The sequence below is a fragment of the Xiphophorus maculatus genome, chromosome 8 (genome assembly GCF_002775205.1).
Source record: "Xiphophorus maculatus strain JP 163 A chromosome 8, X_maculatus-5.0-male, whole genome shotgun sequence".
Lineage (NCBI taxonomy): Eukaryota > Metazoa > Chordata > Actinopteri > Cyprinodontiformes > Poeciliidae > Xiphophorus > Xiphophorus maculatus.
The window spans coordinates 7,605,840-7,625,363 of record NC_036450.1 but is presented as its reverse complement, the minus strand read 5'-3'; the positions used below and the strand labels follow the sequence as shown (position 1 = coordinate 7,625,363).

The window sequence follows — 19,524 nt, the reverse complement described above, 5'->3', positions numbered from 1 at the left end:
TAGGGGAAGCTCTTGTCTGTGCCTGCCAGGAAGATTGGGCCCTAATTTGCTTATTTGTAGCTGTCACTTTTGCTTTAATGTGCCAAGCAATTTGGAGCAATTGACAGGCAGCAGCTAGAGGCGACAAAGACTTTTTCTGCTCCTATTTAACCCTAAGTCAGCTTTTTTTTTATCTGACACTTGTAGTACTTGGGCAGATGTTGCTCATATTTATAGATGCTTTTACTGCAGTCTTATCTGTCCTGCCTATGTTCACTAATTTGCTTAAGCTTTTATCTAATCTTTGAAAGTTTGTTTATTTTATGCTGCTTGTGAAATGAAGCAAATTGATGCCAGAAATGTTGAGCTCTTGAGACTGTCCTCAACTCTGCGAGATGTGATAAAAACGCAGGAACGAACAGTTTGTCAGTCCTATAACGTTCTGCCCCTCACTGAATTCTTTACTGCTGTACTTCCCTTGTGTATTTGGTTATTTTACACATGTTGTTCTAGTTTCATTTCTTTTCAGCCTTTCTTTTGCTCATTATCATGTACTTGAAGGTCTCTTTGCCATTTGGAAATCTATGAAAATTTCTAAAAATATTTGCCGGGGCGTTCCAGTGTAATACAAAGAAAGTTTTTGTTCCATCCATCCATTTATTTATTTGTTCATTTTGTATACTTTTACACTATTATTCCAGCCATCCTATCCTTGTTTTTATGTCGGTCCTATATTTAAAACCTTCCTTTGTAAAAAAAAAAAAAAAAAAAAAAAATGTATATATATATATATATATATATATATATATATATATATATATATATATATATATATATATATATATATATATATACAGTATATGCCATTAATCCAGAATAAACTTTGTATTTATACTACAAATATCTGGACAACTCTGGATGTTTCATTCAGAAAAAATGGGGAATTTGGAGATGAGAAAAAATGTGTGGCTTTTCAAGGATTAGGACAGAGTCCTTTATATCCAGCTGTAATCCGACACCATTTACCCATCTCTAACAAGACAAAAGCACACAAACGTGCACGCACACACGCACACACACACACACACACACACACACACACACACACACACACACACACAAGAGCATGCAAGCATATTTTGCTTTGAGAAAGCTTTCTGAACTGGGAGGTTTTACCAAACTAGATAATCCACACCAAACTGTATCACATTGTAACATAATGTCACCCAGAAAAGTTCTTTAATCAATGAAATAAACAGAAAAGAAAAGCATAAAGGATGAATGGAAGAGAAAGAGACATAAGCAGCCGGCTTTACCTCCCAGCTCGTCTCTGTCATCCCCCCTTCAGGTGGAGCCTTGCTGTCAGTTAAGCCCTCCCACTCCCCAGCTCATCACACACACACGCCCACACACACACACGCCCCCGCGCCATCTCCTGCTGAGCCGTACAATGGTGAATTGGCAACCCTAATACCACAGCTCGCTTTATCTGCCTGAATTAAAACCCAGTTGGAGGAACAGCTGTGGGAATTGCTGGTTCAGGAAGAGCCTTTTTTCAAATTTATTTATTTATTTAATGTTTTTCAGGAATTATGTGGGTGGGCACATTCTAGAAACAGTAGAAAAGTAATCAGATAGATAGACATTCATGATGTATCAGTCTGGAGATTACAGACTGAACTGATTTGTGAATGTGCAGAGCAGTTGTTAGCCATTAGGAATGTGTTTTTTTTTCTCTTCCACTTATTGTGATTGTGTCTATGTATTCGTACGACACATGGATCAGGCAGGAGACATAGGATAGATCCACTGTTATTTTTTTTTTCTTTTGTTCTGGTGAGTGAAGCTGGAGAAGCCACTAAATTATTACACATGTGAGTATGATAGAAATGCTACCCATATGTTTATGACACAGATGCACCAGCTGCAGCTTTCTTTGCCAGTGGTCATTATAAATCTCCTACTATCAGTTTTAGATTACTCAGATTTTCATGCGAGTAGCTGTTTCCTCTTTCCACATCTGCCTGCATATTGAAAAAGCATGTTAACGTAGTTCTGAACATGAGGAATCGTTGAAGCCTTATGTCCCGCAACAACTTTGAAGTACATGGGTCACTTTTCCTGTGCTTTTGTCCTGAATACGGCTTTAGTATTGTGTCAAGGATGTGGAATTCACAGTGTTCTGCTGCATCTGGGTGGGGTATGTCACTTTTGGGTTAATATACAAGATTTTATTGACCATTTGAAGAAGAAATTGTTCTCTGTTATAAACTCAAAGTGACCAGATGATTGTGAATCAAATTAATCAGAAAATAGGTAATGCTATCAGTTTCACTTTCAGTTTAAGTCTGCTAGAAGGTGAGTTTAACCTCATCAGTGCAGACAAAATAATGTAGCAGATTAAGCATTGTTATTTTTGGATCATTGGAGCCATATTGAAGGAAATGTGTTTCTGTTTCAGTGGCACACATGTACCAAATCTGGCAGCCTTGATCATTGAGGGATTAAATAGTGTAGGCTAGTGTCAATTGCATATCAAAAGGCTTATGTGAAATAATATAAGAATTAAAAGTGGTGTCATTTAAATTATCGTTTCTTTTTTTATCGTCTAATTGAATAAAATGTTTCGCATGTGAGCAGCTTTTTCAGAAAAATATTAGATTTCTCACCATCACTGGATGTCTCAAATAAAATGTAATTGTTGTTGTTATTACACCTCAAAATTTAAACAAAACATCAATAAATTAAATATTTAATTTTCTGCAAGATTAACATTACAAGTAAATTGCTTTAAGAAAGTTTATGGAGAATGGAAGTAAAGATTGTAGTTCAGGGAACTGCAGCACCGAAAGAGGCAAACGAGAAAAACGTTTCTATCAACATGCATTGAAACCCTGTTCCAAAACTCTCATCACTGTGTCTTTGCTCATGTTTCTGTCTGTCTTAGATCTCTGTGATGACAGCTCAGTAAAACCTAAGTCAAAGAAACGTCTAGTTTTTGAAGTCAGATGAGCTCTTGCATACACGACCTTAGCTTCATTGCCGTCTGTGACTTACAACCCAGCTGCAGGTTTTCTCCTGGGCTGTGCTGCAAGGTCATGTTTTTTTCTGTTCTCTCAAGTTTACTACCCCACTCATCGGCCACATGCATTATACAGTAGGTTTATTCTGCATGCTGACCTCCTGCATTCCTGAGGGAAGCACTTTTGAAGTTTGAGGGACAGAACTAGAGAGAGCAGCAGAGCAACTGTGTCGACACCGCCAATTCCCATTTGGCCCTCGTGTTAGCTTGAGCTCTTTTTTTCCTCTCTGAACTAATCCTGTTGAAATAGTTTGAGGTGGGTTTTTTTGTGTTTTGTTTTGTTGTTGTTGTTTTTTTTGCTAAATTGTCCGTTTTTTCCTGGACAGTGCCCAGATTTGACACCTGCTTTTACACTTTAGCAGATGTGCTAGACTTTTGGTGCTAACAGCTGTGGTCAAGAAAAGCTGTAATTATCTTCTGAGGGTGCTCTAGAAAACAGATCATTAAGGTTTCATGGGAAAATATACATTTATGGAGCTGTGGGGCTTATAAAACCTCAAAACAAAAATGCTGTTGATTCTTTGACATTCATTAATAATCCTTCTCTCTTTTTTTTCCGACCAGATTCTTCAGGACAGGTGACCTCCTCACCTTTAGGCTCTCCTACTTCCCATCGTGGAATGCATCCCTCTTTGCTGAGCCCCACCTCCATGGGACCCTCTGGCTCTCTCCATTCTCCCATCAGCACCCTGAGTTCACCAATGAACGGCCTCACCTCACCCTTTTCAGTCATTAGCTCACCCATGGGGCCGCACTCCATGAACTCGCCTGGCATGGGCTACGGCCCCAGCATCAGCCCACAGGTGAGGCCTCAGGCAGACATACACAATCTGTGTTTTGCGAATACACACTTTGAACTTTTCCCACATTACGCGACATTCTAACCACAAATTTCAGTGTAGCAGAATTGGGATTTTGTGATAAGATCTAAAAAATGTGGCGTGTGTATATGGTTTTAGGCAGCTTTAATTTGGCACATCAAAACAAATCAAATTCTTCTATTTGGCATTTAATTCAAACAGTTTGCCATCACTTTGACATAGTTGTCTTCTGACACAACATGAATTGTTGAATTAATTCAACAATTCATTGATAATCTGTGATAATACTCTAAATCTGATCCAACAGAGAAACTAGAAACATACCACAAGACATTGGCAGCTGTAGCTGCAATGCAATGAAAAGTACCTCTGCAAGTCATTGTCTTCCACTTTCCAAATCCTTCTCTACTTTGCGTTGGTCTGTCACATAAATGTTTGGTTTTGTTTTGTTGTGATTAAACATCAAATACTTCAAGGATTACTATTACATTATATAATAGAAGTGCTGCATACTGTTAAGATGTTTGTATATAAATGTGATGGAGACTTCTTACCCGATCTATGAGGCACTTTAAACTCGAAACTCTAAGAATACGTTTTGGTGTATAAATTTTACCGCGTCTGTCCACACCTACTTCATCTTTATTGAGTTTGTATTTGGCACAATTATGGCATTTTTTTGACCATTTTTTAACCAGACCATTAATGTTTAAAAAAGATTGTCTTAGTTCAGTGATAGATGAATTTGGGGGCATTGTGCTCATTGTTGGGATAGCTATCGACTACTAGTGCAGTATTTTTTGGTTGTGTCATGAATTTCCACTTTGCATACCTCTAACATATTATGTATATTAGGCATCTTAGAGTCCCACTGCAGTGGATGCCCGCACCTCATTCAAGCAACAGCGCTCTAGATGCTGATGAGAATGATGGAAGCTCCTTTATCATAATAGCAAGTGCAGGATTTATTAAGCCTTTTTAGCCCTAGAAAATTGTCATTTGCAGTTAATGGAGAACATTACTCTCTAATTGTATTTTGCTTTATTACTATAAACACTAATTAATGTTTGTAATTTGGCTCATTTCAGTTTGTCTTCACGTAAACACCATTAGGAAAGAGTTTTTCTTCATATACAGCCACACAGCAACCTTTCATACAACAGGTCTTTGTTCCGGACTGTGCTTTTTGGAAACTAAAATAACCAGATCTAATTTCGGCACAAGTTTTGGACCAGAACAGCTCTGTTGGATGAGGCCGGGTTAGGAAATTGCAGCAGGATTACTTGTTTGGTTTTAGCCAGTCTGTTTATGAGACGTTTTTATTTAGTGTTTCTGGAGTCTCTGACGGTGACTGCACAAGTGACCCAAAACCACCTAATCAAAAACAGCTCATTTAGTTATTTTCTTATGTAAACCTTGCTTTCCTTTAAACTTATTGGTTGTCTTTAAATTCGAGTATGACATAAGTGTGACTGAGACATTTTGGGAACAGTGACTCTTCATGTTTCAGAACCAGCCAAGCAAAGACTAACATTTTTACAGAGCTTTCAACAATTTTTAATAACATTAGAACACATATTGACATGAAAAGATTTATGATATTTATCATGTTTAGTTTGCTGAACACTGGATAAAGCTGTTAAAACATGCTAAGAAAAAAAGAGAGACGGGAGAGAAAGAAAATAGTGGAGGAATCATGTGAAGTTGTTCCAATTACAAATTGAGAAAATAGAAATTTATTAACTATTGCATCTTTCACAGCTCTCTTGGTGTAAATTGCCCCAATGTCAAAACTTCTGGAAAATTCCTTTTTTGTGTGTTTTCACAAATATTTCAACCTGTGTTTCAATAAAACCTGTGCTCAGGGTATATTTAGTATTGTGAGTCACAAGTGATCAAATGTAACTTAGATTTTTGAAAAATACAGTGAAATATTGTTTTGAACAGCTAAATATTTTACTTTTAGTTTCTACATTTTTAAAATACTGCAATACTCTTTCAAAGCAGATTTAGATAAGCCCATTTCAAAACTAAAATACTTGTACAAAGTGGAAAAAATGCATTTTAATTTCACCACTTTTGTTCTCAGTTATACATTTCTGATAAATTGTGGTTTTTCAAAAAGGAAAATTTGTTAGAAGTCAAGATCAGGGGAAAATACCCATATTTCTTTCGGGGTTAGCTTTCAGCAACACATCAAATAAGCATGTTTTCTTAAAATACTTGCCTTTAGCTTGTTTTGAGTTTAATTACACCTTGCGAAACCAGAAAGATCGATGTTTAGCAGCCACCACTATGGTTTTCCTAAATCACAGGCCAACACAGCTGCCCTGTAAACCAAGCAGACAAAATGGTCATGTTTCATCTCTTACAAACTGCACTCAAACATCCCATAAGTGCAAATCAGAGGCCCTTAAGACTTGCACACTCAGACGCGTATACCATTATACAATTTTCCACAGAGGCCCCGCTTTGACCCCGTGGCATAGTCAATCAAGGCCTATTCAAAAACACCAGCTTCAGCTCTGCGCTTTTATTACTAAAGCATCCATGTCACTTTCTCCCACTGGTTCTCTCTCTTTTTCTTTTTGTCTGGGCTCCTTTCTCCCGTTTGCCTTTTTCGTTATTTCTTTTTTTTTTGTCACATCGTTTCAATTTTCCCATTTTTTCCTGATCTGTCTCTTGTCTTCCATCAAAAAGGCTCCTTGGCATTAACAATACACACACAGACACGCCGAAACACACACATGCACACACACACATACACAATTAAGACATCAAAGCCTCCAGTGTCCCAGTTTCAGTCTGGACCCATATCTGAAATTAAAATTGTTTCTCCCCACAAAATGCATTCGCTAGACCTTTTTTGTGTTTATTGATAATTGAGTTAAAGAATCCAGACAATGCGCTGCTATTTAGGGATGGGCTCCCTCCCTCCCTCTCTCTCTCTCTGTTGTTAAGCTCATCTGCACCTTCATAAGGAACGCGTCCCACATGTAATAGAGTTAGGAGGGGATTAGGGCCACTTTATGAAAACGGATGATATTTTTCATAGCTAGAAAGCTCCCGTCCTTCTGCCCATCCTCTTCGTTCTGATTCTTCTTTTCTTTTTATTCCCAGAACGTTTGTTTGGGCTCCTCTTCATGTACTGTAGTAGCATACTTTAGGCTTTCAGGTTAGAAGTGTTTTGGAAAGGGGTGAATTTGGGTTTATCTGTCTCATTTGAATCCCTGATGGAGGCGTATGCGATGTTCCTTCAGTGGTACGCAAAAGAAAATTCGAAACATCCGATCTACGACTTTTGGGGATCGGATTAAGGCTTCCTAATGATGTTTGCCTGAGGCTTAAATGCAAAATGTATGTGCAATGGACCCGCGCTATGTGTGGGGTTAGAGGTCGCTACCACCCATGAATAGCTAAAGTACACAAATACCTGAGACTCTCTAAAAACTCTAATTATTTTAACAGTTTAAACACCATATATACCTTAACATTCATAAACATGCACAGTGGAAACTGTACCAGCGTTCAAACAGAAGCTAATATTAGCGGTCTTCCAATCATCACCAAGGAAAATTAATGCCGTTTTTGGATTGGCTGGTTTGCAAACTCCAGCCAGTAGCATGTCAAGCATTATTGCACTGAGGGATTTCAACCTCTCAAGCTTTATTTTCTTTTGAATATTTAAGATATTCCCTTAAAAACAAGATAAGAAAAGCATGGTTAATGTTTAAAATATATTTTGTAAATCTCTTTATTTAAAGTTAAAGGTTGCTAACTGTACTGTATGTACTTCAAGGACTCTTAAGGGAGGAATGTGTCTTGGTTGTGGTAATGGTAGGGAGAGCATTAGTTTGTTGATGACACCGGTGAAAAGTTTTTGTAGTACCTTTTATTTTTCTTCGCTCATGTTGGACCGACACAGGAAACGCCTTTCTGAGTCTTCTGTGAGATGGAATAAAGCAAGACTTAAATGGTATGTTATTCCTGATCTTTAGTTGAAAAATATATATATTTTTTTTAATTATTATTATTATTTTCAGCTTCTGTAACAGGAACTTTGGACATTTAGCTGCAATAACTGAGATCATCCCTAGAACTGAGTGCCTGACTAGTCTAAGTAATCAAAGAAGAAGCCTTGATCAGAGTGATGACCAAGAATCTGGTGTTCTCTGGGGAATCTAGAGGAACTAGCCACAAGGTCAACCAGTGCTAACACACTTCATCAATCAGTCCTTTATGGTAGATTGACTTGACAGACAGTTGAGAAGCTATGAGAAGCAGCGTTAACCTCTTCAGGAATTTGAGAAACTCCTTCTAATCGTTGTTCCTTTGACAGACCAAAACCTTTTGATAGATACTGACCACTGCAGATATGGAACACCTCACAGAACAAAACTTGGTCCTTGGCAAATTCACTCAAATCTTTACACTTTTTCCTGCGTGACCCCCGTGCTTTACAGGTGCTCACCAGTCCCTGTTTGCTTAGCTGAGACCCTGTAAGCTTCTGACTGCTGCTGCAGGAGGGTGGAGATCAGCAGTTGGATGGGCTCAGAGGTTAAAAACGGTGGTGTTGCCCTGTGGTCGTGAGGCGCGGCACCTCTGATGAGACGTGATTTGAGTCAGACGGCGTATGCCGCTTGCTCTTAACACTTGGCTGACTAGCCTTTCTCAAGAGCACTTAACTGGAACGAGGTCACTGCCCAGCTCAGCCTCTACTGTATTTAACCGCCCTGCCTTTGCTAACCACACACATTTTACAGGCATATACTTTAATTTTGATGATTTACCAGGCATATATCGTGCTGTGCACCGTCCCTCCTTTACTTCTTCCTGCCCTCAAGAAGCTTCTTCTCAGCATGAACTGCAATCAAGTGCTTTTTTTCCCCAAGTACAAAAACATGTAATAGCGTTTAAAATCACAGTAAAACACTCCATTTCTTACAGGAACCTGCTTTATTTTCCCCTAAATATGATAATAATAAAAATAAGTGAGGCGTAACATCAAATATCCACAAGACTGCTTGACGAAAGCAGGGATAAGATGACTAAATGTTCTGTTCTTTCAGTAGTTTTGCATGTTTCAGAAACCAAACCGCATCTAAAGCCTTTTTCACCAGTCAGTTCTTACATCTAAAACAGCCATGCTTCTCATCTGTCCTGAGCTGTCCTTTTTAACTTTTCAGGAAGAACGTTGTAGGTTTCTCATGGCTGATGACTGCGTTCTGGTTGCCTCCTTGGTTTTGATGAAGGAGATCAGAAAGGAAACTACATATTTTTGCAAAGAGGCCACATGTTGACTGAGTTTTACTGTCACTCAAAATGCATGGAGGGTCTGTGAGTTTGCTTTCTGAAGGCTGGTCTTTGTTTGTGGAGGTAAAGGACAAGGAAATCTGCAGGATTCAAGCTTCAGCATGTGGTTTTAAGGCTTCACAGGCCACAACAGGGCTCTTTCTGATCAGACTCTTCAGCGGTTTGGTCCTTAGGGTTCAACACACCGACAATACAGACCGTCCTTCTCTATCAGAGACGCCACAACTTTTTTGTGCAGCTGGAAGGGATTATGTGTTGGGGTTGGAACACATTTCACACTTCCACTTACAATAGCAGGAGTTGTCTGGCTGTTGTCTTTTGCTGAAAAAGGGGTCCTTTATTATCAGACCACTGCAGGGTCCAACTTTCCATTTTGCGGCTTAAACCAGTACCCCTTTGGCTTCTGCGCTTCGGTTCTGAAATCTCCCCGAGGATCCTAAACCAACAACGGGCCCCTGTTGTTTCTCAGTTTCCCAGTTTGCCTTTAAAAAAAAAGAAAAATACATACAAAGCATGACTGTGCCTGGATTTGGACGCAACATAAACACTGATGCAGAAAAAAGGTGTAAATGTTTTACAAGAAAACGGAACGCGCACTTAATAAGTTATAAATGAGCGGCGGCGGTGATGTCATGTTCCAGCTCCAAGGGCAACGTGTTCAGACGGGAGTCGCTAGGAGACAAAAACAGAAAATATTCAAAAGAATGAAATCAGTGGAGCTCAGTCTATTCCTGCATGGGAGTCATGAAGTCCATTCCACTACTTAAGGTTTTGATGGCTATTGCGGTCACTCTGCATGATGTCATGGTTGCCATGTCACATAAAGGGACTCTGTTTAGGCTCCTTAAGTAACCATTAAGGGTCTCTCATGTCAATTAACCTTATATTGGAAAATCTTTTTTTTTTGCAAAACTTCTTTGCAGGTAGCAAATAAAATCAGACGAAAATATTATTTTTTCCCCAATACTCCTTTCTGCAGCTAATGTAATGGTTCAGTTTACATGCACTTAGCACACAGCACTTAAGTCATTGTTTAGGGAAGCTTTGCTCCTCTTTGACGCAAATCCTTATTTTGAGAAGTACAAGTAGACTCTGCTGCATCTGTTCCATATTATAATCGTTCCACCCATTGTTGGGACAAAATTCAAGTTCCTGCCAGAGAGGGCTTTTAGTCTGAAATATACGTAGGAATTGTTGCTGTAAAGACGTTGAAATGCATGAACGCACGGAGAGCAAAGGCCTTGACTCAAAACATAGGTTTCTTTGTGAAAAAGGAAAACAGTACAGCACATTTCCAGTGCTTTATTTTGGCTTTCAATTATTTGTTTTGATAAAATGTACGTCCTGATTTGGAAATGAAACCTGACAAAACTTTATTTTAATTGCCCTTTTCAAGCATAATTGTAATCCTCGGTGCTTTACACAAAGAATAAACAAGGATTCAAATATAGTAGATTGATGTACAAAACATAAAGCTAGCAATAATAAAATAAAAACCAAAATGTATTCTCGGTGACATAAATACTGTACAGTTTACCAGTAATGGGTTGGACCTTCTTTCACCTTCAGAACAGTCCTAATTCTTCACTTTTTCAAACAATCTTAGTGATTTTGTCCCTGATTTAGATAACATCATACAGTTGCTGCAGATTTACCGACTGTAAATTCATGATCTAAATCTCCCGTTCCAACCCATCCCTAATGTGCTCTGCTGAATTGACTTGTGCATTCACTGGAGGTCACTGGAGGCAGGAAACCTACCATCATATATTAAAGGAGGGAGTTTGGGATGATTAAGCATTTTAACATGGTGGATTAAGATACAGGAAGAAGCCATCCAAAGACTGATTACTTTGGTTTAATGGACATTCCATGGTTTGTCTTTAAAGCACACCTGTAAATGATGATGTTCTTTATTCTTTAAAAGTTTCATTTAATCCTGTCAGCGATGGATCTCATATTTTCATTTTATACTGCCAAAATGAAGGATGTGTAGAAAAAAAACAAACTGGACCTACAACTGAGTCCTGCAGAACACCATACTTCACGCTATTAACAGATCCATCATTCATATTTACAAATGCAATGTGTCACATAGATATGACTGAAACTACATTATCTGATCCTGATGATACACTCAAGACTGTGTGACAATGTGAGATATTTTTGAACCAAACGGCTTTAATACTGTAATTCACTTTGAAGCTGCACTGAAACACCAGGCGGGTTCACTTTTGTTTCAGAAATGCTTTTTAGAGATTTTAGACAAAAACGGGGAGTGGAGATTGGCCAGAGAAATGAATGTGATTAAGAAGCTTGTTAAAATATTTTTATAAAACGTTGAGCTTGCATAGAATCCCACATGAAGCTGCAATGTGAGAAAAGGATTACAAGTTAGTCAATTCAAATTATTCTGAAACTAAGTTTTCTAAAACGTTAATATGAAAACTCCAGGACTTGTTGTTTTGCTCTGACTTGTGTTGGAAATTCAAAGTAGATGCCAACATGTGCATATCTATAGGGCAACAGAAACAGTGACATTGGTCTTAAGTTTCAAACAATGTTCTACGAAAGCAGGCGCATGGCTTTGCGGTTGAAGTGCCTCAGGGGAACACATTTATTTTGAGCTTGGAATAATCTCTTTTGGAGTTAATTGCATCTATTGGTGTGATCTTACTGCAACACAATACTGTCTGTGGGATGAAATGTACACCGTGGCATGTCTATGAAGTACAATACCGACTCTCCCACATGTGAAAGGTGAAGTTAGTAAGTGGATTTTTTCCATGTTTCTTTTATTTCAATGTCTTGTTGATCTCTGTTATTATTATTATTGACATTTGCTCTAAATAGGAGTAACAGAATCACATGGTGCTGAAATAAAGCAAAGTAATCAGGTGGAAATACTTTTCATAATTTTTTTTATGTTCATCCAAAGAGTTATTTTTTTCAGTGTAGAGAAGATTGCTATTTTGACAGATGTCCTAACAGAGACTCACTGACACCATCTACAGAGAGAGTTTGCCACAAAAAGACATTTCTTGTCATTTGTATAGCTGCACAAAGTTGGAAAATTGAGAGGAAGGAAAAAGTTTAGTAGATAAAGCTTCACATGCAAAGTACAGAACGTGGTCTGGGTCTCTTTTGGTTGGAAAGCTGCATTATTGTGGGGTGTTTGTTGCAATAAATCAGTTAATCGCATGATTAATCAGATTGAGCTGCATTTAATATCTTTTGAATATTAATAATCAAAATCAAAAGCTACAGCAATTTTGTTAACAAAAAAAATCAATAGATATGTTCGATTATAAGTGGCTTTTATTCCCATTATATGTATTGTTTTTGGTTGTAGTATTTTATTTTGGATATTCAAAATACCTTCCAGTTTTAACGTTAACTGTTCTCGACAAAATGTGAGGGGCCAAACATGCATTATTATGCCATTATCAATACACTACTTGAAAATGGTTTCAAAACAACATTATTGTTGATCACAGTAATTACTGGGACAATTTATCGTCCAGTAAAATAATTTAACAATGACATTCTGTGTGTAGGTGTCAGTGAATTGGCAATAGGTGTTTTAATTCTGGACCTCTGTCCTTTAAAAACAAAAAAGGAACCAAATCCCTCGCAGCACTAGACTTTGCGACTGGTGTTAATTAATTCTTTGAAAGACATTTAACTTGTCTGGACCTCAATAAGCTCACAGCAAAGACCAGACTGTGTGATTGCTGTTCTCCGTCTCTTTTTATCCCATTTCATGCTTGTTTAAGGGTCTAATAAGGCAGAAAAAACCTGTTTGCTTCTCAGTTTCAAGGTGGAAATAGTCATTAAATATTGAACACAGTGGCTGTGTGACACCTTAATACTCAAGTAAAGAAGTCTTTTAAAAGCTGGATCACTTGCACGGGGATTTACCCACCCCATTATCTACTCAGGGACAGACAGGAAGGAATTAATCAAATAAATCCTAAACGCCGTTGTGGTTTGACACAAAAATACCCCTTGAATTATTACTGGATTATGTGTAGTTTGACAAAAGAAATTGCCTCTGCTCATGCTCATGTAGCACAGCAGAGCACACTTAGAAAGATATGATCTATCACCAGATGATTGCATACATACAGAAAATGTATACCTGGACTTTATCTCATCTTTATGCTGAAAAGGCTTTTAGATCCAAAAACGAGCTACAAGATCTCAAGATTTTAATAAAAGATGACATTCATGTCCTAAATAGTTTCACAATAAATGTAAATAAGTAGAGCTACTGCCAGAGTCTGACTTTGTTTGAACTTTTGAACTGTTTTCTCAACACACGCACACACACACACATACACACCCACACACACGCAGCCAGATGGATGGGAAATGTTGGCAAACGGAGGCAAACCAACATTTGGGAAAACACCTTAGGGATCGCTCGGATGTAGTTCTTGCACAATTGGACAGAATACATTAAAAAGTTTATGTCTGCATGCATTATTTCGGAGACAGCAGACATTTTTGAATAATATTTCAATTCTATTTACAGTAATGGAAAACTAGTTTTAATAATTGCCAGTATAACTAGCTATAAACAGCTATGTCTAATAGTCAAGTACTGTTTATTCAAGAAACTGAATAGTTGATGGTCACCAAGGTGATTATACATAATCAGGACTGATGCATGCATGAGTGTGTTAGCACAATGTCAAGAAGGAAAGACATCTGTAATCATGTTAAGGAAGCAGAGTCTCCCTTACGTCAATCTGGGAAGGGTTATACGGCCATAAAGACAATTTATAGACACGTTATGGTGTTAAGTAGAAACATTTAAAACTGCTACTAATTCACTCAGGCAGGACGTTTTAGCAAATTCATCAAAAAGTCAGACAATGTTCAGAGAAACTACAAGAAAGAAAACCCACAAAGAACTTCACCTCATACTCAACCGGCTGATTAGAAAAAAACAAAGGAAAGGTTGAAAGAGAACGCTTCTTCTGTCTTAAAATAAAATTGAAGCATGACTTGAACCAAGTTACACCTTACTAAACCATAAGGGGAGTCAAACAATGATCATTGATCAACATAGAGATGTTTGGTCACAGTACAATGCAATATGTTTAGGGGGAAAGATGCAAGATATCACGCATTTTAACTCTTATTTACACCAGCTAGAATAAGGTTGCCACAGTGAAGTTTTTCTGTAATGGGCAGTGTGACATTTGCCCACATGTGAGGATCTGTTCCACATAAAACATCATATCCTCTTCAGTACTCACAGAAGCCTGAAAGTACAGAATCAGCCGCACGCATGGAGGAGTATGTGTTACAGTCATGTCTGCTTGCACACATAAAATCACACGCTGGGGTGCACACGCAACAAAAACATACAAACGCATGTTTGAAATGCACCCGAGCTCTGCGTGCGCTCTCACAAATACTAAAAACAGCGAAGAAAACGCACGCTCTGATGCTGCCACGCTGAGGTGACACAACAGCTGAAAGTCACTGCATATTTCCACTTTGCCCCATAAGGTTCAGCTGTTTTATGCCACTGATAGTCTCACTAAAATCGCCTTTTTTCCGCAGCAAGAGAACTCCACAGCAACTCTCTCTCTCACACACACACATATATCTAAACTGAGCCAGTAGGGCTTCGTTTTATCTGTTGTGGCACAGCATGGGGCGAGTTGTAAACCTCCGAGCTGTCTGGAATCATGTCTGCTACTACTAAGCCACTAGGAGAGAACCGAGACTGTGTTTTATTAGAGCCTGCGACAATAATCATGAAGTTTTTACATGAAGGATTGCTTTAAAGGAATTTTTATGTAACCACAGAAGGATTTTGCTAATGGTTGATAAATAATTACTTGCTCACTTAGTCCTCACTAATGCGGATAATTTCCTAGACAAGAGATTTTCTGCTGCATTTGCACCTTCTACCTTCATGGAAACCAGGTTTTTGGCGCCAAAAATTGAGATTCCTAAAAGGTGGATTTGTGATATGGCCATTTTGACTGCATATTCAGGAATAGTTTTCTTTTCTGCTTGTTTTGGCTGGACTCTGTTCTGCTTACCATCAAATTTGAGTTGAAAATGTAACATGGCTGTGAGGAAATGATACACAGTGTCCAAGAAAACCTAAGCTACAGATGTTTTGAGAAAATCTGCAGCCTGCCACTGACTTTGAGTTTGATGCAGTGCCAACTCGTCAGTGGGAAAAGTAGCTATTGACTATTGTAGAAGTTGCTGAATAACTTCACTCCCTTGTTTGCATATTTTGTTGAGTGAAGTAAGCAGTTTTATTTCCATTACAAATGTGTGTAAATCTTTTTCTGCTAAAATGGAAAAAACGCAATTTCGCAATTGCGATGTTTCCGTTAAATAAGAAATTAAATTAAAATCAAATGTGAATCAGGTTGTCCAACTTGATAAAAATGGCAACGACATATGTTAACAGTTACATAACATATATTCAGTATTGATTCAGTGTTGATCACGTGACTTGTGTGATGCAAAAAAAATGTTTCCATTTAAATTTAGCTAAAACATTTATTTTTTTACAACTGAAAAGCCACCTTGTCTTAGCACAAAAACTTTTAACAAAAAACATGTTTTTTATTTCTCAAAATTGTCATGTTTCCATTAAGCAAATTTTTTTTTGTAAGTTTAATTTGCAAAATGTCATGGTTAATGGAAATGCAGCTAGAGACTGTCCAAGGAATCAGTTTTCAAACATGATTGATGTCCAAGTCAGTGCAGGTTTAAAACACAGCTTTCCTGCATTCTGATTCTGCAAGTTCATCCACAAAGAGATGCAGGGTAAATGTTTCCACGGATAATCAAACCTTTGCGTGTTTCTTGGTGAGCCGTTTGCGTTCAAACCGGTGTCTGATATTCAAACGGTCCCAGGAGAGAGAGGCTTGTCTCACTGCGATCCCCTGAAGGCTCACAGGCTAGTCAGGGGTCCATTAACAGGCCTCCCTGTGTGAAACCTGATCCACTATCTCTGCTGATATGTGTCCGGATAAGACTCTCACACACAAACACACACCGCATCGAGCAGAAGAAAGTTCCTCCTCACTCCTCCCGTCCTTTACGGAGCTGTCCAGATAAGTTTGCTTTTAGGAGGAAGTAATCGTCACAAGGTGTCAGAGGTGAAAGGGCAGCGGGGTTATCTGGAGGTGAGATCTCGACCTGATCCCTGTCCTCACCTCTCCTGAGTTTGCCATTTAGGCCTCTCCCTTCTTTCAACAGGGGATTTGAACAGTGCCCGCTGACTTCCTGGCACTTCATTTTCTATTTTTGGATGTATTTTTTGTTTTTTTTAAAGCTTCACGCCTTGAGGCAAAAGTAAATTAAAGCTACAAAAAATTAATCATACTTAAGATAAGCAGCTTGCAGCTGGTGATACAGTGGCGGGCAGTGAGATCTGTAACAGTGGATTGTAAAGTAGAGTGCTCTATTCCTGGATATGCCGCTCCTGCTGCATAATGGAAAACCTTTTGAAGGAGTTCCATTACAGCTTTTTAGAAGAAAACAGTTAAAGATAAGTTCTTCTACATTAACCAAGGTGCCCTTGAATAAAAAGCAGGTGAAGAGCCACATGAGGAGTTGATTTCTCCGTTTGAAGTGCCATTGTGGCTCTGACTCTGAATCATTCTAAGCCCGTCTTAGGCTGAGGCTTCTTCTGTTTCAGCTCTTCTTTCTTTTTTGTCCTCTGTTGCCTCAAAGGACGACTCCTCCACTCTGTGTCTTAGCATGCTAACAGTTGAACGGACCCGCTTTTCCCCCAGGAAACTCATAATGTATCTTGTTTAATGTGACGTTCCGTGTTCCAGCACAGAACATATAATCAAATGCAACAGTTCTGCGACGAATTTAACACCCACTAGCTGAAACTGCACCAGTTAGACGTCCTTCACGGCACATTACATAACACCTGCAGCACACGAAGCGTTCCAGCCGCTCACGCTGTACATTGTTCCTCAGGAAATCTTCTGTCCTACATTTCAGTCCTTGAAATGAATCGTTCCTCTTCCATATTCTGATTAAGTTTAAGTCTAAGGCTTCCTATTAGCCTTTGACCCTGTGTGCTGAGGAAAGTATTGTAGCTGGGGTATCCCCGAGCAGCGTAGTTCCACCTGCAGCTGATATACCTCCCTATGAAGCATCGCGTGTGTGGGGGTGTGTGTTTGTGTGTGTGTTGTAAGGGAGAGCTCGTGTATTCTATTTCCAGTACTGGTCCTGAGCTACTTTAATCCCCTTGCCTTGTCTCTATTGCCATTGGCAATAGAGAAAGAAACCCCCCCGGCCCCCAGTTTGCCCACCCCTCCCAGGCTTTCTGCCTCTGTCTTGCTGGGATTGAGTTGCAAGTTTACTGAAAATAGCCTGAGAGGCAGAATCTTTTCTGTCAGGCAGACAGAGGGTTTGATAGAGACAATCCCGGCCGAGGAGACAGCTCTGCGAGTGCTGCGCTACGGGGGGAAAAAAAACTAGAGTCAGGCATTTGAGGGAGGTAAGACCTCATACTGTGAGTGTGTTTGTGTGTGTGTGTGTAATCCTGTAAATGAACGTGCAGTCATGTCATGTTTTCAGCTTTTATAGTTCAGATAAGGTATTTTCCCCCTTTTTTTCTTGATTTTCTTTGGTTTTCTAAACAAAAAGTGTTTTTTCAACATATGACAGGAACATATTTATAATTATAATATTAGAGGAGGTGAATAAAAATGACATAATATTGAAATATCAACTTACTGAAATCTATACTGTACAGAACTTCATTAGGGCAACGTTCTCATGAATCATTGCACACACCTGTGACTTTGCTGATGTTTTGGGGAAGAACCAGGTTTGCATTTACCTGTGCTGACTTTGGTAAAACACTCTGGACCAACTGCAGCAGATGACATGAGATTTCTCCACTTTGTCCTTCCACTAAACTTTCCATTAATATTACTATTTCTATTGCCATTAATGTGACTTACCCTCCTCATGAATGGTGTCACTGACTGTTCAACAACTGCCAAGTCAGATTTTGTAGGCCATTTATGTTAGATTTTTTTAATTCAATTTTGTGATTTGTGATCTTTTCAACTACAAACCATAAAAAAGGTTTCCCTTATTTTACTAATTGACTTTTTCTTTCAGTTTAAATCTTTTTCAAAGCATTAATACTTGATTGTGTGCAACATTTTCTGTGTTCTTATGAAAAAATAAATCATGAAGATCAAACCAGGAGGTGATGACACAGCGTGACCTGAAGATATTCCTGTGTTGCAGTGAAATCATCCATTTTTGTGGATGCATCTGGGAAATATCTGTCAGTAATTCAAACCCTTTCAGTCTGAAATTCTGCTCATATTCCCGGAGTTGCTGTAACACTCCATATGTCATGCTTAATCGTACAGAAACATGGATGAAAGGAAGCAAAGAAATCTGTATTTTTGAATTTTTCTATTTTAGCCGATGGTGAGCACTGTGGTCAGGAGTATTTCTGTTCATGGATGGACTGCATAAGCTGCGTTTTTCGTAGCGATGCTGTTAAGCAGGACTCATACTCTGGGCTGTTGGAGTTTTAAAAAAAAGATGAAAAAAGAGGCCTGGAGCCACAGCAGCTCATGGAGCCCTGTGAGAACAGCAGCATAATGTTCTGTATTACTGTAAGGGAGTTTTCTGACCCGTAGCTGGAAGGTCTAATGAAAATTGCTGAATTGCATTATGGAGGTAGATACACTAGTGCTAAAAAAACACCCTAAACCTGTAAATGGAACAAATGCATAAAGTTTTCTGTTTTGTTTGACAACTTGCCTGATGCATTTTTTCTAAATTGACTAGATTAATAGATTAACAACCTGTACTTGACAAGTTGGTTTCTTGGCACTTGATTAGTTTAACGAGACAAGATATATTTTTTAAGTTCAAAGCTTTTCTGGGTCACACCTTCAAACTCCTGCTATGATTTGTGATGAATGAGTTGGCTTCTCTTTTCTCTGCCAGACTTTGTTCTGAACTCTGTAGAACTGCATTCTTATCTTGAATCTTGGTCAAAAAATAATCTTCACTGCAAACTTAATGCTTTGGTATCACTTAGAGATTTTACAACTCCTTCAAGACACATTTAGATGACATTGAGTAACATTTAGCTTGTTCTTTTACTTCACAATAGTGGTCCTTCACAATTTATCCTAATAAGATGAGAAAGTAAATGAAAAATTTCCAGCTCATCTAATAGCCCTGTATGGAGAACATTTTGGGCTTTTGATTACTTTGGAAACATTTCTTAAGTTCTCAAACATAAATTTATATTCACAAACTGCTCTTAAAACTTTTCCTTGCAAA

At 38.5% G+C, this 19,524-nt stretch overlaps 1 protein-coding gene across 4 annotated transcripts in view; it reads left to right on the top strand.

Annotated features, from left to right (window-relative positions):
* The window catches only part of rxra (retinoid X receptor alpha), a 122,173-nt gene that overhangs the window by 69,418 nt on the left and 33,231 nt on the right, over window positions 1-19,524 (top strand). For all 4 annotated transcript variants that reach the window (XM_023338032.1, XM_023338031.1, XM_005799674.2 and 1 more), the window contains exon 3: window positions 3,626-3,864. In XM_023338032.1, the coding sequence (XP_023193800.1) occupies window positions 3,626-3,864 (239 nt within the window). The remainder of the gene's footprint in view (window positions 1-3,625; window positions 3,865-19,524) is intronic.